General features: G+C 36.7%; 1 protein-coding gene across 1 annotated transcript in view; it reads left to right on the forward strand.

The window, feature by feature from the left end:
• MDFIC (MyoD family inhibitor domain containing) overlaps positions 1-27,580 on the forward strand; it is a 122,514-nt gene that overhangs the window by 55,668 nt on the left and 39,266 nt on the right. The window contains exon 4 of the mRNA XM_054564447.1: positions 7,531-7,806. Coding sequence (XP_054420422.1) covers positions 7,531-7,806 — 276 coding nt within the window. The remainder of the gene's footprint in view (positions 1-7,530; positions 7,807-27,580) is intronic.

Below are 27,580 nucleotides of genomic sequence, written 5' to 3' on the forward strand. Positions count from 1 at the left end.
CAAAAATGTGCAAACTCATGGACTGAACAGTAGACTATTAAACAATGAATGGGTCAGTAATGAGATAAGAGAATAAATCAAAAAATTTCTGGAAGGAAATGAAAATGAACATACAGCAGTCCAAAACTTATAGGACACAGCAAAGGCAGTCCTGAAAGGGAAGTTCATAGCAATACAGGTCTACCTAAAACACATAGAAACATTTCAAATAAAAGACCTCACACTACAACTTCAAGAACTGGAGAATCAACAACAAATAAATCACAGAACAAATAGAATGAAGGAAATAATCAAGATTAGAGCAGAACTGAATGACATAGAGAAAAAAAAAAGTTCAAAGGATAAACCAATCCAGGAGCTGGTTTGTTGAAAAGGTAAATAAAATCAACAAGACTTTAAGTAGACTCATCAAGAAAAAAACGGAGAGGACCCAAATAAATAATATCAGAAAGAGGAGAAGTAACAACTGATACCACAGAAATAAAAAGGATTCGAAGAAACTACTATGAACAATTATATGCCAAGAAATTTGAAAACCTCGATGAAATGGACAAATTTCTAGAAAAGTATAATCTTCCAACGCTGAAGGAGGAAGAAGCAGAGAGCTTGAACAGACCGATAACAGCTGGGGAAATTGAAGCAGTAATCAAGAAACTCCTGGCACACAAAAGCCCTGGGTTGGACAGTTTCACAGGAGAATTCTACAAAACATTTAAGGAAGACGTAACCCTTGTCCTTCTCAGACTATTCCCAAAAATCCAAGAGGAGAGAAGACTCCCAGACTCTTTTTATGAGGCCAGCATCACCCAAATCCCAAAACCAGATAAAAACCCTACAAAGAAAGAAAAGTACAGGCCAATTTTGCTGATGAATATAGATGCTGAAATCCTCAACGAAATATTGGCAAACCACATCCAACAATGCATTAAAAAGATTATCCACCATGATCACGTGGGATTCATCCCAGGGATGCAGGGATGATTCAATATACGTAAATCAATAAACGTAATATGTCACATAAACAAAAGGAAAGACAAAAACCACATGATCATCTCGATAGATGTAGAAAAAGCATTCAGTAAGGTACAGCATCCATTTATGATTAAAACTCTCAGCAGAATTGGAATAAATGAGGCATTCCTCAACACTAAAGGCGATATATGAAAAATGTACAGCCAACATCATACTCAAATGGCAAAAACTAAAATCTTTCCCACTAAGATCGGAAACAGGACAAGGATGTCCACTTTCACCACTTCTATTCAACATAGTATTGGAAATCCTAGCCACAGTGCTGAGACAAGAAAAAGAAATAAAAGGCATCTAAATTGGAAAGGAGGACGTAAAACTATCATTGTTTGCAGATGACCTGGCAATGTATAAATAAAACCGTGTAGGCTCCACCAAAAAACTCCTCAACATAATAAGTGAATTTGGCAAAACAGCAGGGTAGAAAGTCAATATTCAGAACGTGAAGGCATTTTTGTACACAAGCAATGAAGTAGAAGAAGAAGAAATCAGAAAAAAAATACGATTTACTACAGCAACAAGTAAAATAAAGTACCTAGGATTAAATTTCACCAATGAGATAAAAGACCTGTATGCAGAACACTATACAACACTGAAGAAAGAAATCAAGGAAGACGCAAATAAATGGAAGCATATACTGTGCTCATGGATTGGAAGAATTAATATCATCAAAATGTCCATACTACCCAGAGCAATTTATAGATACGCAATCCCTATTAAAATACCAATGACGTATTTCACAGAAATAGACATTTCAAAAATTTATATGGAACCATCAACGATCCCAAGTAGCCGCAGCAATTTTGAGAAAGAAAAGCAAAGTGGAGGGGTCACAATACTGGACATCACACTATACTACAAAGTCACTATACTCAAAACAGTCTGGTACTGGCACAAGAACAGACCCCTGGACCCGTGGAACAGAAGAGAAAGCCCCTAAATAGGCCCAGTTCTAAATGTGCAACTAATATTTGACAAAGGGGGCAGAAGCATAAAATGGAGCAATAATAGCCTCTTCAACAAATGCTGTTGGGAGAGCTGGATGGCTATATGCAAAAAATTGAAATTGGATCATCAGCTGACACCATACACAAAAATAAACTCATGATGGATAAAGGACTTAAATATAAATTGCAACACCATAAAAGCCCTAGAGGAGAACATTGGCAGGAAACTCTCAGATATCGCACGCAGCAGTTTTTTCTACTGATTGTCTCCTAAAGCAAGGGACATAAAAGAAAGAATAAACAAGTGACACCTCATCAAAATAAGAAGCTTCTGCACGGCTAAAGAAAACATCAGCAAAATGAAAAGGGAGCCAACTGTATGGGAAAATATATTCGCTAATGATACATCAGATAGAGATTTGATCTCCAAGATATATAAAGAACTCACTTTACTCCAATCTAAGAAGACAAATGATCCAATGAAAAAATAGACAAAGGACCTGGGCAGACGGTTTTCTAAGGAAGAGGTTCAGAGAGCCCAGAGACATTTGAAAGGATGCTGGGCATCACTAGCCATCAGAGAAATGCAGAATAAAACCACATTGAGATACCATATCACACCAGTCAGAATTGCCATAAGAAAGATCAACCAACAACAGGTGTCAGCGAGGCTGTGGAGAAAAGGGAACACTAGTACACTGTTGGTGGGAATGCAGACTGGTGCATCCATTGTGGAAAGCAGTGTGGAATTTCCTCAAGAAGCTGAGAATGGAACTGCCTTTTGAGCCAGTGATTCCCCTTCTGGGACTATAGTCTGAATCCCAAAACGCCAATTCGAAAGATCCTATGCACCCCAATGTTCATAGCAGCACAATTTACAATAGTCAAGTGTTGGAAGAAGCCTCAATGCCCATCAGTGGATGATAGGATGAAAAAATAATGGTACGTTTACACAATGAAATTCTACGCAGCAGAAAGAAAAAAAGAACTACTAAACTTCGCGACAACAATTATGGAACTAGAGAGCATTATGCTAAACGAAATAAGCCAGGAGGCGAAAGACAAATACCATATGATCTTACCTATAAGTGTAACCTAACCAACAAAACAAAGATGCAAAGAAAATAAGACCAGAAACAATGAAAGAAAAGGAAACCAAGAGAGACAAAAGGGAAGGAAGGAGGTATGGGCGGGGGGAAAAGGAAGGGAAAGGACAAGTCAAGGAACATATAGTAAGGACTTAAGGAGAAAGCCAAAGTGAGGAAAGATTGAGGGAAGGAAAGGGGGGAGGGGGGCAGGGGAAAATGTTGGGGGGAATGCAGAGTCGAATGTATTTCAAAAAATTAATTAAAAAATAAAAAATAAAAGAATCCCTAGTTTGGCTATCCACAGAGGGGGGGAAAGAAAATATCAACAGAGACAAGAGGGAAGGAGGGAAGGGTTTGCAGGAGAAAAGGAAGGGAAGGGGAAGTCAAGGAACGTATAGCAAAGACTCATGGACATAGCTAACTTAGGGAAGGATTGAGGGAGGGAGGGGAGCAGGAGGGCAGGGGAAAGTGATGGGGGGAGGGTAGAGACAAATGTATTTGGAAATATAAATAAATTAAAAAATAAATTATTACTGGACTACAGATGGAAAATATTTTAGGTCAAATAAAATATTGTGATATTTAAATATTAAAATATGATTCAAATATTTTAAAGAGTCTAGTTTCACAGTTGCTTTTCTGTCTATCCCAGAAATAAATCAGTGCTAGGTAATTCTATTGGTTTAAAGGAGACAATTTTTATAAACAAATAAAAAAATAACCTATTAATTTGAAAAACAGATAGTAAAACAAAAAAAAATTGCATACTGAAATCATTTGGCAAAGTAAAAAAATGTTGCTTTTGTTGCTCTCCAACAGATGCAGTTTCAGGTATGGTTAATACTAAGCTACAGTATCACACATATAAAAATATCAGAAGTTCATGTTGTTGACTCATTACTGCCATACTTATTTTTATTGTTGAAAACCACTAGATCTAGTTCTATTGGTTTCTTTCCAGATTGAAAACATTTTAACCTAGAAAGCACAGAATTTCTTAAGACATTTGTAACTATTCACTGTGGATATCAAAATTACAATCATGCTGCATTGTATGAACAGTGATTTTTAAAATGTTCTTTACACATATGGTAAACAGGTGACCGATGCTGTCCAGGTTTGAAGATGCTGAGTGTTCATATAACTGATATTTAAAATTTTGATATGTATAACATTTGCCACTGAATATCAAGAATACATTACGTTGCTTATATAGAGTAAGTTCAAAATGGGGTCTTTTGTAGAAGCACTCATCCTGTTTAGAATGATATAACAGAAGCCTGAATGTTCATATATCAAACAAAGTGCCAGCTTTCTGTAGAAAAGATGTGTCAAAAAGTTTCTTTTTACCTTTAACGGGTGTGATTATGTAGTACAAAATGCAGAGTTTGTAAAATTTCTTGAATATACAGGCAAAAAAATGAATAATTCAGAACAGCTCATAAGTTCTACATTCTATTGTCCCTTTATAACACAGGCAGAAGATAGCAGTGTGCTCCCAGTAGAGCTGAATTTGCACAAGTTACACCTCTGAAAATGCCAGATGGTCTATGGTCTACTTTTGAGATCTGTCATATATGTAAAGATTTGAAAAAAGAAAGACAGGTGAATGAGAGTGGTGGATCGTTAAAGGGAGAGTGTGGGTCCCTGAGCATCACTTGTGTTTTAAGTAGCATTGTGTCATTCCCATATTAGCGTATTTTTTTTTAAAGCCACACTCAACTTTTATACAGTAAGGAAAAGAGATCTGTTTAAAGCCAGGTAATTATGGTTTAATCAGTCAAATGTTTTTGTTCTTTATTCAATAATAAAATCATGTTTCCAATTTGGTTTTAGTTATTATTATTATTATTACTATTATTATTATTTTAAATCCTCACCTGAGTATATTCTTATTGATTTTAGAAAGAGAGAGGCAGGGAGTGAGAGAGAAAAAAACATTGATGTGAGAGAGAAACAGTTGTCTCCTGAATGCACCCCGACCGGGGATCGAATCCAAAACCTAGGTATGTGCCCTGACTGGGAATGGAACGCACAACCTTCTGATGTACCAGCCAATGCTCCAACAACTGATTCATCTGGTCAGGGCAGTTGTTATTTTACTGTAAGATTCAGGTCTCACCCATGAATGATTATCAGTGAAATTAAAATAAATGTCTGTTGAGATAGCTAACATATCTAGGATTTCTCCAGTTTTGTTTTGACATATATAATACATGCATCTGACAGAATCATACAACTAAGAAAGTTTTAATGTTTAAAAAAAAAACTAGAATGAAGAGAATAACACTTGGTTCTCTGACCATAAAACTATAGTAAAAATAATTAGGTGACAGTGAAACAAAAATTAAGGTAGTATAATTTATCTGCCAACAGAAATAGATGCCATTTTGAAGACTGAGATAGAGAAAAATCATTAAGGATATGTTTGAATATCATTCCAGCCATACCCATAATTTGCATATAGCCAATTTTGATAGTAGAAAAAGGTCACATCTGCCATTTTTAGAATTGGGTGGCAAGATATATTTACTTGTGTTTTACCACCTTTATTTTTATGTATTGAGAGTGTTTAACTATTACATAGTGATTTTAAATTTATCTTGGATTATGGAATATTACAAGACATTTTTTATAAGAAATCTCCCCAGCATTGGTCAATGACATTTCAACTTAACCAAGCTTTCAGATTGCTTGAATTATTCTTTTCAGGAAAAAAAAAAAAAGTGGCCCAATATATTCCATTTATTGGTGAGACTACTGGAAAATGCTCTGAAAAGAGCACCAAATTTGGTTTAACTGTCTTTTTTGGCATCCCTTTAAGTAAATGTGTATAACTAGCTTTATATTTAATAGCTGTCATTAGGATGTCATTTTCATTGATATAAGAAGTTACAGGAGAGCAAATGGATCTCTAGATCAAAAGATTACTCACCCCTAAGAAATAGATCTCCTGTTGCAGATGCCTTGATTGCCAATTTTAGTTATATGAAGGGCATATATATCTTTTAAACAGAGGAGTAATCTTTTCTTCTTTTTTAAATCTTTTCATCAGAACTTAGGAGAAAAATAAAATATTTTAATACATTTTACAACCATTTGTGATATTCACAAATATTTAATTTTTGACAATTTTTCTCCTTTATTATTAAATAACTTAAAACATGAGATATTCAAGTTTTAGTTTTATAAATCATTTATTAAGGGTATAAGAGCATGCTTTTAAGTAAAAAAAAATCAGTTTGTCTTTTTCTTGAAATCTGTACATTTGTGAGTAGAATATTTTAATGTATTAAGATGTTTATCTTCAAAAGACATAGGGTATGGAATAAGAACAGATAAACAATGTGTGCTAAAAACATTCCCATATGCAAACTGCCTTCTTTGTAAAAAAAATAGATGCTGAGTCTTAGTTCCTAAATCACATATGATCAATTCCTTTTAGACATTATATGGCTTTGCATACAATAGGTTTTCTAAATTGAAGAGTTCTTAGTATTTAGATTTAATTAACATTTTATATCTGTTCATAATTATAAATTGAAAAGAAAGCTGATTATAACAACAGTTTCAGATTCTGAAATTCTAGGAAATTATAAATGTAAATTTTGACGATAATTTTTGTTATTGCTGTTTTTTTAACTGAAATAAATGCTTTGATTGATAGTGTTTCTTAGGAGCTCTACAGTCAAGGGAAATTTTGATTTTAATAATTACTATTAATCATTTAACTAGTATAAACCAATAAACTTTTTTGGGGCAATCAGAGCTCTTAGCTGCAAAACCAGAAACTATTTTGGCTAATTTAAATTGAGAATAAATTCATTAGTGGCACAGAGACTCTCAAGAGTTATACAGCTAAGGATCATGCCTCTACATTCAACTGGGCTTCTCTGATAAAAACCTCACTGATGTGCAGTTGGCCCACTGGTCTGCTAGAAAGTAGACATCAAACATTGGACCCAACGATATTTTTCTATATTGTCCACTTTGATATCTGAGTCCATTGTTCTTTTCCTTTCATTTCAAAAGATAATTCAGTAGTTTACAATTATCGGGGATAGCGAGATAGTATTTTGTGTTTCTGGCATCCACAAGAGGATCTGGTACATAGAAAACCATCCACTTTTGCTGTTGAATGAGTGTTGAACTACTTTTTCAAATTTCTAACTTCAATTTAGTTAAAAAACAAAACACTTTTTTTCTTTTTAAAATCCCTGTGTAATGTCACCTTTGATGATCTTTTTTCTCATTTTTCCTTTTAGGAAGGATGCTTTTTATTCATTATTGTTTATGTTATATGTATTTTTATTGTTATTATATACATATGTATTAGTGTTTTAGTTTTTTTCCTTTCATTTTTAGTATCATGAGTGAAATTCAAAAATGTCTGTTACTAAATGTATTTTATTTTAAAATATTAATTTCTTTTTTAACTAATAAATTTTTCCTGCTTTTTAACGTAGCGCAACCTCAGTGCTTGCCTCAACTTCAGACTTCAGCACAGGAACCAGTTGAGGAAGGAATAGGCAAGATAAAGAACTGCCACAAAAGTCTGAGCAATGGAAATGGAATTCATCATGGGACCAAAACTATATCTGCAGATAGTCGAAGACTCTCAGCTCCCGTTTCTCAAAAAATGCATAGAAAAATTCAGTCCAGCTTGTCTGTAAATAGTGATATCAATAAGAAGAGTAAAGTAAATGCTGTCTTTTCCCAAAAGCCAGGCTCTTCACCTGAAGGTAAGTGATACATACATATTTTGAGATACATACATATTTTGTTTGGCCATGTGTAAAATCCTATTCACTAATATTTAATAATTATTTGATCAAGTAAACATAAATGAAGAATCTTGCTTATCTGTCAGACAAATGGGAATTTTGGTAAAATGCAGCTTAAATCCCCAAAGGAGAAAATAGGCTGTAAACAGAAGCATTAGCAGCTGACATCCTGCTATTAGATTATTGTCTTCTTGAGTGAGTAGTCATTGGTTTATATATAATTACTTTTTTTTAAATACCACATTTAAAAATATGAATATAAGACTGTGGTGCCACATGAATGTATGTGAGTATTTCTTCTGTTTTTGGTTTAAAATGTTATTGTGTGGTTTAGAGATAAGATTACTTGCTTGCAAATCAGTTCTTAAATATATGAAACTAAACCAGGAAAAGATTTAGTAAATTTATCTTCTTGCCAAGGAGTGGGCCAGGTGATCTGTGTTGCTTGACTGACAAGCATCTTTCAGCCACCCTGCCCCATTCCAAACTCACTGTGTCCTGGCCTTTAGCTCCTCTCGAGAACTAATTATTACCTCTCCAACTCTGCCTCGTCCTTCCCTTGGCCAGGATGTGTTTATAACTTAAATTTTTTTATATTTTATGAAAATGATTTGCTGTATTACATTACAAAAGGATTAGTGTCCCTCGTATTTAAGGTTCCACATTTCTCCTAGCATATCTGTGTTCCTCTGTCCTTCCTCTGTCCTCTACCTTTAGCAGTTCTTGAGCATCAACCACTCAAATATTCCATCTAATATGTATCTATTTATTCCTTTTTAAAAATATTTTACTTATTTATGTTTTTAGAGAGGGGAAAGGAGGGAGAAGGAGAGGGAGAGAAACATCAGTGTGTGGTTGCCTCTTACATGCCCCCTGCTGGGGACCTGGCCTGCAGCCCAGGCAGGCATGTGCCCTGACTGGGAATCCAACTGGCAACCCTTTGGTTTGCAGGCTGGCACTCAATCTGCTGAGCCATACCAGCTAGGGCTATATATTTATTTCTTATTCTCTTTGCCTTTCTATTTTAATTGCCATGAAATCTTAAATAAAGGAAATTCTGTGGATGCTTCTGTGAAGTTGGTTATGCTTATTCATAGAGAGAAATTGAGTTGTAAATAGGAAATTGTGTTGAGAGTTAGCAGTAATGAGGAAGAGAAAGGATATTACATTTTGGGTACAGGTGTCTCAAATTCAACTGAGGTAAAGTGTTAAGTTGATCAAATGATATGATAATAAATGGTCTGCATAGTTCCAGGTCAGTGACACTACTTTCCAAACTAATTAGATGGAAGGGGACATGATTGACACTTTAAAATTAGTTTGACATGTTAGCTACATGGTCATCTCTGAAGCACAGGTAGGCTGTTAACTAAACTGGCTCTCCAAGGAGTTGGGAAGGCAATGCAATTTTCTTTAGAGTATCTTCACTTTTAGGTGATTGGGTGAAATAATTGAATGCAATTGAAACCCACTTGTTTTTTACATTTGAAGTTACTTAGTATGCCCCTAACCTCCTATTTTCCATTTGATATTTACTTATTATAAAGAACAGTAATATTTGCATATCAATCCAACTTAAAATTGCTTATGAAATTTTTATTAAGTTTTTCATTATTTGCCTGCTTTTAATATCATGTATGAATTTATTTCTGATGTAAGAATGCAGCTTCCTAAGCAACATAGAAAAGAAGTGGAAAATCAATAGTATATAAATGAAATGTAGTTCTACAATTTTTATTCTTTTCCCTTTCTTTTTTTTTTGTCTTCTCACATACACACACACACAATGATAGCTCACCACAAAAATATGGATGAGGGAAGTCCCTTGTAATCATGATGTTATCACAAACTCTGTTGAAGATTGGGTTTTAGGGGTGTGAGAAGTATGAAGCACAAATGAAGATGATTAACTATATTGTACAATATCCTATCTATAACTTTACTCTTAGGCTACAGAATTTATCCAGTTGTGGGTTTATTTTATTTTGGGTGCTTAAATCTAGATGAAAAATCCATTTTCCTAATTCATATTTTCTCAAATGTGTTTATGCTTTTTGCTGCTCTTTAAGGTTATGACCTAAAATTTTGTTTCTTCTGATTTTCAGTTTTAAAGTTGTTTATTTTCTTAGCAGTGCACTGTAGTTAAACAAACAAATGGGGAAAAAAGGCAAGCATAGAACTAGTAGATGGGAAATTAAAAGGAAAACATTCTCAGTTCTGCCATCTGCTAGCTGGAGGACTTGGGTTTCCCTGGGGTTTCTTTTTGTATAAAATGGTGTGAATGTGTGGACTGAAAATCTTCAAAGTAAGTTTCAGTTCCAGTAATCTATGATGCTTCTTTTATAGCAAAGTGACTTTTCTCTACAGACAGGTCTATTGCTATACAGACTATGTGGGATCCTTGGTTGAGAAGTTTTAATACAGGTGGAATAGGGCAACAGCAGAAAGGATTTTGATGAACAGACATAGCATCTGGATTTCAGGAGGGCTGTATTTCAGAATAGCAAGTCTTGAACAAGCTTGATTAGTTACACGAATAAAAAATGGATATAAATTATTTTTTAAGCAATAACAATGGGGAGATACAATAACGAGAATTTTCTTAATTCTGTGGGGTTTTTTATTGTTTTATATTTTTCTTAAGTCTTCATCATCTATATCTGTTCTTACAGCAAAATAAGCAAACAAGTAGTAAAATAATATTCACTGAAAACCTTAAAAAACAGCTAACCATGCCCAGTTTGACAGTGTATATTTTTCTGAATAAATGGTGATCATGATTATGCTCTTTGTATTGTACATAAATAATATCGAGAAGTAGAGGGGAATTTTGTGGTTCAGATGACAGAATTAAATAGTCATTTCATATATTTCAGTAAGATCACTGAGGACTTCTTTGCTGATTATGTTTGGAAAAAAATGCTAAGATATGGGTCTGTTACTTGTACAGAGGTAAGGTTGACCTAGCCACATAATTGAGACAGTGAGTTGGTGACATGGTTTAATATGTCTTTAACTGAGGGTTACCTCAGGCGTGAGTACACATAAACACATAGGCAAGGGCTGTATCAGATTCTCTTTTTAAGCTGTCTTGATTCATGTCGTTACTTAGATTCATACTGTATGCTAGGTATTGTTCTGTTTTGCTCATATAAACTCATTTAATCTTCCCAACATCACCATAATGCTATGAAACATACATAATTGTCTAATTATAAATGAGGAAACTGAGGCACAGAGAGGTTAATTAAAACCACCAAAGTCAGGCAAGCTAGAGGGGCAAGATGGTGGAGGAGGGAATGGAAGTCACACTGACCATATCCCAGGACCAGTCTGGGTTACAACTAAATTGTGAAGAAATCACCTAGAACAAAACACTGAAAAATAGGGAGAGAGAAGCCTTATAACCTTAGATGGAAGAATCAGCTTTAGCACAACCTGACTGGCAAGAAGTGTGGTGGAGACATGACAAGGCTGGCTGGGCGCCCACAGCGGCAGCTCCAGAGGGATATTTAAGTGGTCAGTTGGATCCCCCTGAGAAGAGTGGGGTCTAAACCATAAGTGGGGATCCCCAGCATACAGCACCACAACCCAAAGACTACAAAGATAACAGTCAGCTTTGAAAAGCATCAGGGTTGCTCTCTGCCAGAGATGGGTGGCTGGAGATGCAAAGAGCCATTTAAAGAGCCAACACATAATTTTTTATTTGTAGCCACTTACCCTGGGCTCTGGCAAAGACAGGGGCAGAGTGAGATAGAGATGCCTGAGGAGAGACTGGGGACAGATGGTTAGGGGAGAGAATAGGGAGAGTAGCCGGTAGGATCCTGGTGCTGAGTCATCCCCCATGTAGCAGCAGCCATTTTGCTTATGCAGAACGCTCCCCTCTGAGCAGCTTGAGGGAAAATGATAGCCCCAACCCCAGGAGTGATTCTGCCCCACTGTGTGGTGCTTAAGCATGACTGCTGAGTGCAGAGGGACGAGATTAGAAACTGAAGAAGATAGCCACAAACAGGATATTCCTGGAAGTCTCAAAATGACTACCTACGGTAAGATGGGGTCAACATCCAACTTCACCAGAAGCTGATCCAGAAAGAAAAAACAGTGGTAAATACTAGAGGCTACTAAGATGAAATCCAATGTGGTCTTCTCCATGATTTGCAATATTTTGTTTACAACATAGCTTTTTAACGTTAATTTTGGGTCCATCAAGTTTCAGCATATTAAGTCACTAGATTTTATATTAATAGTTTATTTCTCTCCATTCTCATAATAGTCTTAATCTCTTTATAGCCTTATTAATACTGGTTCATTTGCTATTGATAGTAGCATTGCAGGGGGGAGTAATTTCTGCGGATGTGGGTTTGTTTCCTGGGCTTTGTGGTTTTGTTCTGGCAACACCGGCACAAAAACACACAAGACATGGTAGGCAGAGTCACCCTCAGTCAACCAGCTGGAGGGAAGGAAGCACCAAAGAATGACCAAACAAAAATCAAAACCCAATTACTTCCTGAGAGGCAACATAAACAGCATAAAATACATCCAAGAGTAGCAAGTTCAGGAGATTAAGGAGAATACACCACTGAATCTCACAGGTCTCCTACCATAAAAGTTCACACCACAAAATCAGGAAGTCAAGACATGAATTTAAGAAGCACAAGTGAAAAAGAAGAGCCTCACAAATAATGTGAAGACAAAGAAGCAACCCCCAATCGAAAGGAAAGGAGGAATTCCCAGAAAGAGAACTCTATGAAATAGAAGCAAGTAAACTATCACATATTGAGTTCAAAACAATGGTTTTAAGGATGCTCAGTGAGCTCAGTGAGCTCAGGGAAAACTGCCAAAAAACTACAGGGAGACTATGAGGAATTTATATCAGCATGAAAAAGGACATAGAAACTCTCAATAAGATACAAGAGAAAATGAAGGATACAATTTATGAAATGAAGAGCACAGTCGAAGGAATCAAAAGCAGGCTATATGAAGTAGAGGATCAAATCAGCAAGCTAGAGAACAGGGAGAAAAAAGCTCCCCAAAAGAGCAAGAAAATTAAAAATGACTCAGAAAAAATGAAGAGGCAATTAGGGAAATGCAGGACAACCTGAAATGTGATAATACCTGTATAATACGGATGCCAGAAGGAGAAGAAGAGCAAGTGCAAGAAAACCCATTTTAAAAAATAATGATGGTAAACTTCCCTAATTTGAGGAGAGGAAATGTCACAACTCCAGGAAATACAGATGGTCCCACTCAAGAGGAATGCAATGAGGCCTATTCCAAGACACATCATATTAAAATGGAAAATATCAAAGACAAAGAGCGAATCTTAAAGGCAGCAAGGAAGAAACAGGTAGTAACATACAAGGGAGCCCCAATCCAGCTAACAGCTGTCTTCTCAACAGAAATACTGCTAGCCAGAAGGGAATGGCAGTAAATATTCCAAGGAATAAAAAGGAAAGGCCTGTAACCAAGGCTACTCTACCCAGCAAGGCTCGCAATTTAAATGGAGAGCAAAATGAAGAGTTTCCCAGACAAAATAAAGCAAAAAAGAATACAAGTCCACCAAAGCAGCATTTTAAGATATGCAAAAGGGGCCACTTTAACAAGATGAAGAAAAGGAGTGAGAAAGAGAGGAACACAGGTACAAAGGGAAAAAATGAATAAGTAACTATCAATAATAACTTTAAATGTAAATGATTAAATACTCAAATCAAATATATAGGGTAGCTGAATGGATAAGAGACTATGACCTGCACAATATACTGCCTATAAGATAACCCCTCCAAACAAAAGACCTACACAGACTGAAGTAAAAGGATGGAAAAAATTATTTCAAGTAAATGGACAGGAAAAAAAAAATCCAGGATAGTAATACTTATGTCAGAAAAATAGATTTCAAAACAAAGATCGTAAAAAGGAGACACAGAAGGACACTTCAAAATACTCAAGAGAAGAATCCATCAAGGAGACATAAAAACATTGTAAACCTATATGCACCCAACTTAGGAACACCCAAATATATAAAGAAAAGCTTGAAGGACTTCCAGAAAGATATAGACAGCAACACACTGATTGTAGTGCATTTTAACACCCCACTGAGAACAATGGATAGATCTTCCTCCAATCAAAATATCAACAAAGATATTGTGGAAACCAAGTGAGGCATTAAATCAATTGGACTTCACTGATACTTAGAGAACCTTTCATCCCAAAGAAGCAAATTACACATTCTTTTCAAATGCACATGGAACATTTTCAAATAGACCACATGATAAGACAGAAAATAAGCCTCAACAAATTCAAGAGCATTGAAATCATAATAAGCATTTTCTCAGACCACAAGGGCTTGAAACCAGAAACCAACCTCAAGGGAAAAACTCAAAAACATTCAAACTCATGGAGACTGAATAGCATGCTATTAAACAATGACTAGGTCAATAATGATATCCAAGAAGAAATCAAAAGTTTCTGGAAACAAATGAAAATGAATACACAACAGTCCAAAACCTATGGGACACAGCAAAGGCAGTACTGAGAGGGAAGTTCATAGCAACACAGGCATACCTAAAAAATATAGAAAAATTTCAAATAAACAGCCTAAGCCCACACCTTCAAGAACTGAGAAGACAACAAACAAAGCTCAGAGCAAGTAGAAGGAAAGAAATAATCAAGATCAGGCCAGTACTGAATAACACAGACTAATTGAAACAATTAATAAATCCAGAAGCTGGTTCTTTGAAAATATAAAAAAGATCGACAAGCTTTTAAGCAGACTCATCAAGTAAAAAAGGGTGAGGATGCAAATAAATTATATCAGAAATGAAAGAGGAGAAATTATAACCAATACCACAGAAATAAAAAAGATTGTAAGTAATTACTACAAACTACAGTATGCCAAGATATTTGAAAACATGGGTGAAATGGACAGATTTCTTGAAAAATGTAAATTTCCAACATTGAATGAAGAAGAAGCAGAAAGCCCAAACAGATAAATTACAGCTGGTGAAATTGAAACAGTAATCAAAAAGCTCCCGACACACAAAAGCCCTGGACAGGATGGTTTCACAGGATATTTGACAAAACATGCAATGCAGAGCTAACACTTTTCCTTCTCAGACTATTTTTAAAAAATCCAAGAAGAGGGAAGACTCCCCAATTTTTTTTTAATAAGGCCAGCATCATCCTAATCCCAAAACCAGATAAAGACACAACCAAGAAAGAAAACTGCAGGACAATGTCACCGATCAACATAGACGCTAAAATCCTTAAATCCTTAACAAAATACTAGCAAACCACATACAGCAATACATTAAAAAGATCATCCACCATGATCAAGTGAGATTCATCCCAGAAATGCAAGGATGGTTCAATATTCGCAAATCAATCAACATAATACATCACATAAACAAAAACAAAGACAAAAATCACATGACCATATCAATAGATGCAAAAAAAAAGAAAAACATTTGAGAAGGTACAGCACCTGTTTATGATAAAAAACACAGCAAAGAGGGAGTAGGGAGGGCATACCTCAACATAATAAAGGCTGTATATGAAAAACCTACAGCCCACACACTCAATGGGCAAAAACTAAAAGCTTTTCTACTAAGATCAGGAACAAGATAAGGATGTCCACTTTCACCACTTCCATTCATCATAGTATTGTAAAGTTTTAGCTACAGCAATCAGAGACTAAAAAGAAATAAAAGGCATCCAAATTGGAAAGGAGAAAGAAAAACTGTCATTGTTTGCAGATGACATGATAGTGTATGTATCAAACCCCATAGACTCCACCAAAAAAACTTCTTGACCTAATAATTGAATTTGGCAGAACAGTGGGATATAAAGTCAGTATTCAGAAATCAAGGACATTTTTGTACATCAACAATGAAATGCCAGAATTAGAAATCAGGAAAAAATCCCATTTTCTATACCAACAGGAAAAATAAAGTACCTAGGAATAAATTTAACCAAAGAGGTAAAAGAATTGTACGCAGAAAACTACCCAACACTGAAGAAAGAAATTAAGGAAGTCACATGTAAATGGAAGCATATACCATGTCCATGGACTGGAAGAATTAACATCATCAAAATGTCCATACTACCCAAAGCAATTTATAGATTCAATGTAGTCCCTACCTCAATACCAATGACATATTTCCCAGATATAGAACAAACTTTTCAAAAATTCCTATGGAATCATAAATGACCCTGAATAGCTGCAGCAATTTTGAGAAAGAAGAACAAAGTAGAAGGGATCTTAGTACCTGACATCGAAGTATATTACAAGGCCACTGTAATCAAAACATTCTGGTACTGGCCTAAGAACAGACACATAGATCAATAGAACAGAATAGAGAGTCCAGAAATACACTCATGTCTCTATGGTCAATTAATGTTTCACAAAGGAGGCAGAAACATAAGATGGAGTAAAAATAGCCTCTCCAACAAATGGTGTTGGGAGATACGGACAGCTTCATGCCACAAAAAGAAAATGAAATGAACCACCCACTGACACCCTAAACAAAAATAAACTCAAGATGTATGAAGGACTTAAATATGTTGTGACACCATAAAAGTCCTAGAGGAGAACATAGTCAGGAAATTCTCAGATGTTGAATGCAGCAATATTTTCATCAATATGTATCCTAGAGCAAGGGTCATAAAAGAACAAATAAAGAAAGGGGATGTCAACAAAATAAGATGCTTTTGCAGGGCTAAAGAAAACATCAGGAAATTGGAAAGGGACCCAAGTACAGGGGAAAATATGTTTGCCAGTGATATGACAGACAGGGATTTGATCTCCAAAATATATAATTAAGTCACAGGACTCCAATCCATGAAGACAAACAATCCAATTAAAAAATCGGCAAAGGACATCAACAGACACGTTCCCAGGGAGGACATACACAGGACCCAGAGACAGGAAAGGATGCTTATCATCGTAGCTAACAAGAGAGATGCAAATTAAAACCACAGTGAGATACCACTTCACACCAGCCAGAATGGGCATGATGAATAAATCAACAAACAAGTGCTAGTGAGGTTATGGAGAAAAGGGAACCCTAGTACGCTATCAATAGGAAGGCATACTGGTACAGTTAAAGCAGAAAACAGTTTGGAATTTCCTCAAAAAGCTAAAGATAGAACTGCGTTTTGTCCCAGTGATTCCCCTGCTGGTATTATACCCTAAGAATCCCAAAACACATTCAAAAGAACCTGTGCACCCCAATGTTCACAGTAGCACAATTTACAATTGCCAAGTATTGAAAGCAACCTAAGTGCTCATCAGTAAATGAATGTCTCAAAAATGTATAATGTATTAATAAGTGAATGTATTAAATTTATATTTACACCATGGAATACTGTGTAGCAGAAAGAAAGAAGGACCTCCTACCCTTTGCAAGAGCATGGATGGAACTGGAGAACATTATGCTAAGTAAAATAAACCAGGTGGTAAAACACAAATGGCATATGATCTCACCTATAAGTGGAACCTAGTCAATGGGACAAACAAGAAAAAATGTGTGTGTGTGTGTGTGTGTGTGTGTATAAAACCAGCAACATTGAAAGAAAAAACAAACTGACATTAACCAGAGGGGAGGAGGGAACAAGGCAAAGGTGGAAAGAAGGGGAAGGATCAAGTCAAGGAACATGTATAAAGGACCCATGGACAAAGCCAAAGTGGGGAAAGATTGTAGGTGGGAGCTGTGGGTGAGTGGGGTAGAGGAAAGTGTTGGTGGAAAAATGGGGACACATGTACTTGAACAATAAAAAAATAAAAAAAAAATGATTTGCTGTAGAGAAAAGAACATCAAAGTCAATGGTAAATGATAAAATTGAGATTTAAACTCAGACAATTCTGAATCCACAATCTATGCTGATATTTTGCTGTTTTAAAGTCCTCTGAGAAAAAGGTAATTTACTAGTCACTCTAACATCACACTGGTTGTTGGTGTTACAGCTGTGGGTGAGGCAGGGGTCTTCTTATTACTATAGATTTACCTTTTTGAACCCCTTCTTTCCAAATTTTTAAAAACAAGTCTTACACCTATACGCAGTGGTTTTTTTTTTTTTCTTCCCTACTAGATTCTAATTTATTGAAAGACTGGACTGAGCTTTAGTCAATTTTTTTTTAAATTTATAGTGATGTGTACTTTATTAGCTACATGGAGTTTCTCTGAAGTTAATAAGCAATACAGTATTTTATTCCAAACCACTTCATTCTAATCTGTGAAACTAGCACTGAAAAATAAAATGTCTGCTTATATGCATTTAAAAAATCTTTTTTTAAAATGTACTTTTTATATAATAGAGGAAAAAAATACCATGTGAGAAAATACAAAGGTTTTTAAATTAGTAGGTTTCTACTTGTTTTGCTTAACTAAATATTTCCATACATACTTTATTTTTTGAGTGCATCTACCAGGTATAGAGTTTTAACTCTAAATGTTTATGAGTCTTGACTTTTGAAATAATTATAGTAGCATTTATTTTCTTTTTCTAAAAAATATTTTATTTATTTACTTTGTAGAGAGAGAGGGAGGGAGGGAGAAAGAGAAGTAGAGAAACATCAATGCGTGAGAGATACATCGATTAGTTGCCATTCACGTGCCCCCATTTGGGGATCTGGCTGCATCCCAGGCCTGTGCCATGATTGGGAATCGAACTGGAGATCTTTCCAGTTTACAGGCCGGGACTCAATCCACTGAGCCACATCAGCCAAGGCAGTATAATTAATTTTCAGTGACATTGAAATTGCCAATGACTTTCATTAGATTCTAAGATACTTTTCTTATCATAGGATTAACAAATCCAATCACATTTTCAGTGTGCCATTTACTTTGTAAAAATTAAGTCTCAACAAAGATGCTTTTTTTTTTGGAATATTTGATAATTCACACTTCATGTTGACAGATTTAGTATTTATAGTGAAGTGCATATCCAATTCTAGCAGCTCATTGAACTCAAATGCTGAACAACAGAGTCAAGAACATTGTATATCTAGCGGTATCTAGGATCAGGTATTTTTTTAATTATACAGAGGTAGTTATGCAAATTGTTAGAATGCAGACTCTGGAACAAGTCTGCTTGGTTGTGAAAAATTGGCTTTACTACTGACCAGTGTTATTTTGGGGTAAGTTTCTTAACCTCTTTATGTTTTAGTGTCTTTTATATAAAATGGGGATGTTATTAGTACCTACTTCATAGGATTGTTGTGAAGAGGACTTGAGTTAGAACACAGGCTAGCCCAGATGAAATATTTGAAATGTTAGCTCCTGTTTTCATCATCATCATTAAGGAGCACAGAGGGAGGCATCAGGATTATTAGCTTCCTGGAGAAGGCAATACCTGGATAGAGACATAAAAGATAAGATTAGGTTTGAGTTGAGGGAGGCATTCAAGGTTGAAGTGGCCTTATGAAGTAAATGTGTTTTGTTCAGAGAACCATAAACTACTTGTTTCTGAGAACCTGAATGGAGAAATGAGACTGGAAAGGCAAGAAAGAAACAGTCCAAGGCAGCTTGGGATGCCCTGTATGTATGGAAGCTATGTAGCCAGATATATATGACTTCTTTGAAGGACATCGTTTTAATTTTTTTTTTTTTTTTGGTCCTCACTAGATGACATTTGTTATTATTTTTTTCATTGTTTTTAGAGAGAGAGGAAGGGAGAGAGAAACATAGATGTGAGAGAGGAGCATCGATTTGTTGCCTCTTCTATGTTCCCAGAATGGGGATTTTACGCATTTTGGACCAGTGGATCAGAAGCAACTGTGCCCAGACCAGAGACTGAACCCACAACCTAGGCACGTGCTCTGACCAGGAATCAAGCCTGCAACCTCTCAGTTTTGGGATGATGCTCCAACCAGCTGAAACACAATGGCCAGGGCTCTGAAGGACATCATTTTATATCTAGTATCCTGTGTATGTTTTTGATATATTGTATTTTCTTTTCTCTCCATAATGCAGAAATTCCTTAGATCAATTATGTAAGAACTATTATCATAATTAAAACCAGTGAATTGGTTTTAGACTTGTTGACCTTGAGATGCTAACAAGCTCTTTAAGGAAGCCGTTGGACCTATGAAGGGACTTAAACCCAGCCCTCCGATTTTACTGGTTCTCTCTTTTTCCCTTTCTTTAAACTATTCCCTTGGCTTCTAGCCTGTATGACCTTTCTCTGTCTCCTTTTTAGACTTCTCTCACCCTTCTTTTTAGTGCACTCACCCTGTATTCATAGTGTAGAAGTTTTTCACAACATCCTGCAAAAAGAGGCATCATGCCCTCAATAGGAAGGAGGACAACTGTGACTCTGTGGGACATGGGCTGGCTAGGGTGCACAGCCTTCAAAGGGCTGTGCCATAATTGTGTAGAACAGTTTGAAAAGCCCACTAGGTGTTTGGCATATGTCTTGCCCCCATCTTCCTTGAGAATCACTAGTATAAAATGGTAAAAATATATTTTCTTGATCTTATGGCTTCCTCTTCTCTCCTCATCATCTACAAACCCTTACCTAACTCCTTGATCTTGAAATTGTGCCTTTGCTACAATGCTTAGCGTTCCCAGCACACATGGTTAAGTGACACAGCTGAATGCCTTTGCTTCTTTTTTGACTGGAATGTTCTCATAACTTTCTTTGCCTTCTTGATCTGTGCTTTCAGAACTCAACTCTGGTATCTATTCTGATGCCCTAACTTTGGGCAAATTGTCCCTATATTGCATCCCCATAGTACCTGCTACATATAAAATGATACTGAAATTTATCTGTTTTTCTGCACTAAAATATAATCTCACTGAAGACAAAGACTCTGTTTTATTCATCCCTTGATTTCCAGCATACACCCTAGTGCCTGGCTTATCATAAGTGTTCCGTAAATGCTAAAGCACGAAAGGAATAAAAACTGGAGAACATCAATACTTACTGTTTAACCTTCTGTGGACATTATGGTTGAAACCTCTGAATGGCTGAAATTCTTAAGGTAGAGAACAAGGGAGATAATAGGCAGTGCTAATATTTGAGCTAAAAGAAAAAAGAAGACGATACTCAACAGAGGCAGGATTGGAACTCAGAACTCCTGCCTACTACCCCATTAAGTGTTCTCATTATTCTCTATGGTTTCAGTGATATTTCTGTACAATTTTTAAAAAGTAAAATTGAAATTGAATGATTCATTCTTAGTTTTAGTAGTATTAAAACATCTTACTCATTTTCCCATAAAAAAATTCTCAGTTTTGGCGCTCGCTGGTGAGGTTCAGTGGATTAAGTGCTGGCCTGCAAACCCAAAGGTTGCTGGTTTGATTCTCAGTCAGGGCATATGCCAGTGTTGCGGGCTGGGTCCCGGATGGGGTGCCGTGGGACAGAGCACATCATGGGGTGCACGGAAGGCATGGGCTCTCCTGCATCTGAGGATTACTCTCCAGAGCCAACTGAGGAGGAAGTGGGACTCTGAATACTGCAGAACCTGTCCCGGGGTTATCACAGGTGGGGGGAATAAACACGAGTCATTGCAAACACATCTCTGTTTGCCAGGAGAGGGGACATGGTCTTCCCTCTAGTGTGGAAGGCCCCAAGCCCCTTTGTTCAAAGGCTTTTTTTGAAAGGGTTATCAGTGGGGCTAGGTAACAGGAATGCACATGTTATCTCATCATGTCAATATGTTAGTGTTTACAGAGAATAGATGATGTTTTGAAGAAAACAAATGTCAGGAACAAACCAATGTATATGGGTCCAAGAGTACACTAGTAAACATGAGAGCGTAAACATCAGAGCACCAAAGAGTATAGGGTTAAGGTCTGTGAATAATGTAAATTTCCTTTCCAGCATGAGCTGGCTACCATAACTTTTGGGGGAGAAACAGAACATGCTTTAAAGAATTTACTTTTAGGCCTTATTTCCCCTGAGAACTACCAGATCCAGTTTAGGACTGTCTCCAGTTTTGTTTCAAGCCTGAGCCGGGTGGAGGGAAGGAGCCACCAAGAGACAAGGAGACTTCTTTCAGATTGAATGAGGACTCTGGCCATGTCCAAGCCAAGCCGAAGGGTGTGGGCCTTTTTGCCATTTCTCTGTGTCCCCCAAGTCCTTTTCTGCTGCCCATACCACCCATGTCTGTCTTAGGTTGTCTCTCCTTGTGAGAGATCTTGCCCGTTAGCGACTACTGACCATCACAGGGCCAAGCAGAGTGATGTGTGGGAGGCAGGGGCTGCAATCCTGCCAGGGGGGCAGGTTTCATCTCCTCAGTGGCCTGTTTTCCCAAGGCCTCCTTGATTATTTCCAGCCTTGGGACCCTCTCAAACACCCCCAGGGTGTTTCCCAACAGTGGGGGAACCACAAGAGTCAACCACATACACGCTGATGTTTCTCTCCCTCTCCTTCTCCCTCCCTTCCCCTCTCTCTGAAAACAAATAAAATATTTTTTAAAAATTCTCAGTTTTGCCTGTAATTGTACAAGTACTAGTATTTTAGTGGAAGGATAGTAGGGACTTTATGAAATGACTATAGTATTATAATGTGGGACTTTGGCAAGATACATTGCTACATTCCTCAAAATACTTAAATTTCCTTGGATGATGTTTTGTTTTGTTCTGTTTTCTGAGGCACAGTTTCTTTCATTCCATGTCAGAATAGGTTTAGAATTCTGCTTTCTGATGCAATATTGACCAGTTCATTGGAAAACAGGATTTTAATACATCTAACTGCTTAGCCAACAAACTAAATGAAACAACACTACTTCAAAGAGAAGGGTGTGTGTATGTGTGTGGAGACCAACCATTATCAAAGTTGAATCTGTCAAATTATAAATCATTCTTCAATTTTAAATCATTGCTTCTTTGATTTAATATTTATTGTACTTTTTCCATTATTTCCTTAAAATGTTTAATCATTTGTTCTTAAGAAAGTAAACAATTATCTATCCAAAGTATTGTAAGTAGTAAGTGTTTACCATTTAAACACTGGTAGGGCTGAGCATAAATATTTAAATATACTTCTTTTAGAGTTTAGGAAAATAGGATAACTATATAATTTATGACTTATCGTAAATTATTTTTATAGCTATCCTATTGAGGAGGAGCAAAGAAAAGATTTTACAAAGTTATGAAATACATATAATTTAACATTTGTAATATAGACACACCTCCCAACTTGCCTCAAATCTGACAGTGCTTCCTTGATAATGACTGACAACTTTGCAAGCCACGTTGAAGAAGGCGTAGATGCTATCAGCTATGTATGGACTCCACCTTTGTTTTTTGGTTTTGTAGACAAACTGTTTTATGCCACTGCTCAAAGAATTTATATTAGCTTAGCATTCACTCAGGAGATGGGTGGGGAGGAAATAAAACAATGGAGATACAGATAGATTGGCCAGGAAGCTTTGGGGTATGGGGCATCAGAATACAGAGATTTATTTAGAAACTCAGCTTCAGAATAACAGGCTAAATGGAAAGAACTGAAAAAACCTTAAAACCCTGTAAATATACACCAAGGTTTTAATATTTATTTTTTTATAGTGGTGAAAAGTTTAGATGATGCTTTTATTAGGTCAAACAGTAATAGGTAGATAAAGTAGCCAGGCTTCTCTAGGATTAAAGTTTGTGTGCAAGACAAACAGCAAGAGCTGTTCCAAGTATCAATAGTGGAGAACCTGAAGGTTTTCTTTGGGGTTTCAGGATTGAGTGAGGGATCCAGGTACAGAACTGAAGCTGAATAAAAGTGGAGCAGCAGTCTGACATGCATCCTAAGCAGGACTGTCATTAAATTTTTAATTCAATAACCTAGGAAAATACAGAAAATAGGAAATCATGAGGAATATTTGAATATTGTTTGAGGTTGACCATTAGTTGCATTTTAGACCTGCTCAATTTCAAATGATGACACACAATCCAAACACATTTGAAAGTACACACTGGACCTTGACTTCTGGCCAAGATGGAGCCATAGGTAGATATACTTTGCCTCCTCACACAACCAAAAGAAGGACAACAACAAATTTAAAAATAAAAATAACCAGACTTCCAGAAAATTGAACTGTATGGAAGTCCAACATCCAATGAGTTAAAGAGGAAACATTCATCCATACTGTTAGGAGGGGTGGAGACAGGCAGCTGGGGCAGAGAGAAAGTGCGGCAAGGCAGCAGCTGGAAGACCAGATCTGTGAGGCAGTGGCTGGCAGTCCAGGCAGTCCCACATTTGTGTGCAGATAAACCAGGAGGAACAGCTGGGAAGCAAGACAGACTGTGCAATTCAGGATTCCAATGCAGGAAAAGAAAGCCTCAAAACCTCTGGCTGTAAAAATCTGTAGGGGTTGCAGTGGTGGGAGAAACTCCCATCCTCACAGAAGAGTTCACTAGAGAGACCTACAGGGTCCTAGAACCTACATAAGCCCACCCAACTGGGAATCAGCACCAGAAGGGCCCAATTCACTTGTGGGTAGTGGGGGAAGTGACTGAAAGCTGGCCAGGAGCCAAACAAGTGGCATTGTTCCCTCTCAAACCTCTCCCCCAGGTACAGTGTCACAATGCAGAGACATGGGTTGCCCCACCCTGGTGAATATTTAAAGTTCCACCCTTTCCAACCTTACAAATGTGCTGAGACAAAGGAATATGGACCAAATGAAAGAACAGATCAGAACTCCAAAAATAGAACTAAGCATTGAACAGATAGCCAAGCTATCAGATGTACAGTTCAAAACACTGGTAATTTGGATGCTCACAGAATTGGTTGAATATGGTTGCAAAATGGAGGAAAAAGTGAAGCCTATGCAAAGTGAAATAAAGAAAAATTTACAAGGAGCCAACAGTAAAGGGAAGAAAACCAGGACTCAAATCAATGATTTGAAGCAGAAATAAGAGAAACATTCAACCAGAACAGAATGAAGAAACAAGAATTCAAAAAAATGAGGAGAGGTTTAGGAACATCTGGGACAATTTTAAAGATTCCAACATCTGAATCTAGGGGTACCAGAAGGAAAATAGGAAGAAAAAGAAATTGAAAACTTATTTTCAAAAATAATGAAGGAAAACTTGCCCAGCCTGGTGAAGGAAATAGACTTCTAGGAGATCCAGAAAGCTGAGAGTCTCCGAGAAGTTGAACCTAAGGAAGCTTACACCAAGGCACATCATAATTACATTACCCAAGATTAAAAATAAGTAGAGAATCTTGAAAGCAGCAAGAGAAAAAGAGAGAATTACTTACAAAGGAGTTCCCATAAGACTGTCAGCTGATTTTTCAAAAGAAACCTTGCAGGCAAGAAGGGGCTGGGAAGAAGTATTCAAAGTCATGAAAGGCAAGGACCTACATCCAAGATGACTCTATCCAGCAAAGCTCCATTCAGAATGGAAGGGCAGATAAAGTGCTTCCCAGATAAGGTAAAGGAGTTCATCATCACCAAGCCCTTATTATATGAAATGTTAAAGAGACTTAGCTAAGAAAAAGAAAAAGATCAGAAACTATGAACAGTAAAATGATAACAAACAACTATCAGCAACTGGATCTAAAAAACAAAAACAAACTAAGCAAACAACTAGAACAGGAACAGAATCACAGAAATGGAGATCAGAGGGGAAGTGGAGAGGGAAGAATGAGAGAAAAGGTACAGGGGAAAAATGCATAAATAGTAGGTACAAAATAGACAGGGGGAGGTTAAGAATAGCATAGGAAATAGAGAAGTTAAAGAACTTATATGTAGGACCCATGGACATGAACTAAGAGGAGGAGAATGCTTGAGGGAGGGGGTTGCAGGGTGGAGGGGAATAAAGGGAAGGAAAAAAATTGGATAACTGTAATAGCTTTATCAATAAAATATGTATTTTAAAGAAAGAAAGTACACTGGACCTTGAACAAAGGAGTTAGAAGTCAACATACTAATTTATATTTGTTCTCATAAAGGGGATTTGAAACTGAATCTGAATGAGTTTTCCTGAGTAGAGATTTTAGAGAAAAGGTTAGATGGATGAAAGTTGAATGACTCAGGGATCAGTGGAGGCCCTCCAGTTTGGTGAGGTGGTAGTGTACATTCAGATTGAGTAGACTTTTCTCCAGAGGTGATGTTAGGATAAGTCAGAGTGAAGCCATGGCACTGATAAGATCACCTAGGGGAGAGATCAAAGGGCAAAGAAGAGGAAGATTATCAGGCTGAGAGAAAACAAATGTGAAAGAAGAAACAAATTGGAGAGGGTGATGTCCTGGAAGCCAGGAAATATTTTAAGAAGAAGAGGGCTGTACCAGATACTGCACCAGATATTTCAGGATGAGTACTGAAATGATTTTGTTGGATTTGACAATGTGGATATCATTTGGCTACCTATTAAGGGCCTTTTTCATGGAGAAGCCAGAAAAATGTGAATTATGGATTGTGTGGAAACACAAGAGCTCCAGAAAGGCCAAAGTCCAGGTTGAAGCTGTGGGTCAGGGAGGTGGTTTTGTTTTGTGTTACTTTGTTTTAATATGGGAAAGTTTTGAGTGTGTTTTCATTTGGATGGAAAGGATTCAAGAGAAAGAGCGTTTGAAGACCATAAGAAGATAGTAATGATACCGTTTCGACAAACCAACATATTATTTCTTTAGAGGTATGATCTAGAGTTCAGTATAATGAATTATGTGAATTCACATCTATTATGAAAGTCAAGAGAACTGAGCAACCAGAGGACTGTTACTGAATGATTAACCTGGACGACTCCACCCCATATGGATTGTGTGGTTGACGAATCTTAGAAGACTTTGACTAGCTTCTGTGGAATAACTTTGTATGAGGAAATGTAACCTTTAAAACTATTTAAAAGCCTATCTCAAGTCCTACTCCTACCTCATTCCAGAAGTAGTTACTGCATTTGGATGGAAGGCTCTGATGGGGCAGACATTTATGATTCTGAGTTCCAAATTTCTGACTTTGTTTTGGGCCAGAAATTGATGGAAGTTGATAGCTTCTTATACTTTAGATTGTTAAGGCCCCTAATTGAATTTAATAATAGTTTTTATACAAAGTGTAGTGTTAGAATGGAAATAAAACCTAAACAAATAAACAAGCATTTCAAGAGCTAGGAAAAAAAGTATAAGAAAGATGAGTAAAATTAAAACAACAACAACAACAACAACAACAAAAAACAGTAGCTTAATTTAAAAATGTATTTAAAGTAAATTTATGTTTGCTTGTGAAGAGTAGGCCACCTTAAAAGGGTTGAAGAGTTACAACTTAACCTATAATAAATTGGAATTTTGATTAATTGTGGTAGTCTCATATAATAATTCTGATCATTTTGTGGCTTTGAGAATCTGACAAAAGTTTTTAAGAAAGATGGAAACAGAGTATTGTTCCTTTTCTGTTGTTCCTGGAAGTAACCAAAGATATTGGATACTTTCATGTCTCTTATTTTAAAGTCAAATGTCTCTTAAAACCCTAACAGTGAAGGGGGCAGCAAATAATGGGGGGCCTAATGAGCTGGGATTTTAATTTTGACCTGAGTGAACTAGGAAGCCAGGGGCAGGTTTTAAGCAGATAACTTACCTGATCTGACTTACCATTTTTAAGCATCACCGGATTTTTGTGCTGAGAGTAGACTACAGGTACACAAGGGCCAAAGAAGGGAGGCCTGCTGCGTGAGTCTTGCAGTAATTCTGATGGGAGATGTTAGGGTTGGATCAGGATGACAGTGTCAAAATGTTGTTGCATAAGGATGTATTTGAAGGCAGAATATATACTGAAGGACAAGATTGCTGTGTGAGATAAATAATGGTT

The sequence above is a fragment of the Pteronotus mesoamericanus genome, unplaced genomic scaffold, assembly GCF_021234165.1.
Source record: "Pteronotus mesoamericanus isolate MK-2021 breed Mesoamerican mustached bat unplaced genomic scaffold, CSHL_Meso_final scaffold_85, whole genome shotgun sequence".
Lineage (NCBI taxonomy): Eukaryota > Metazoa > Chordata > Mammalia > Chiroptera > Mormoopidae > Pteronotus > Pteronotus mesoamericanus.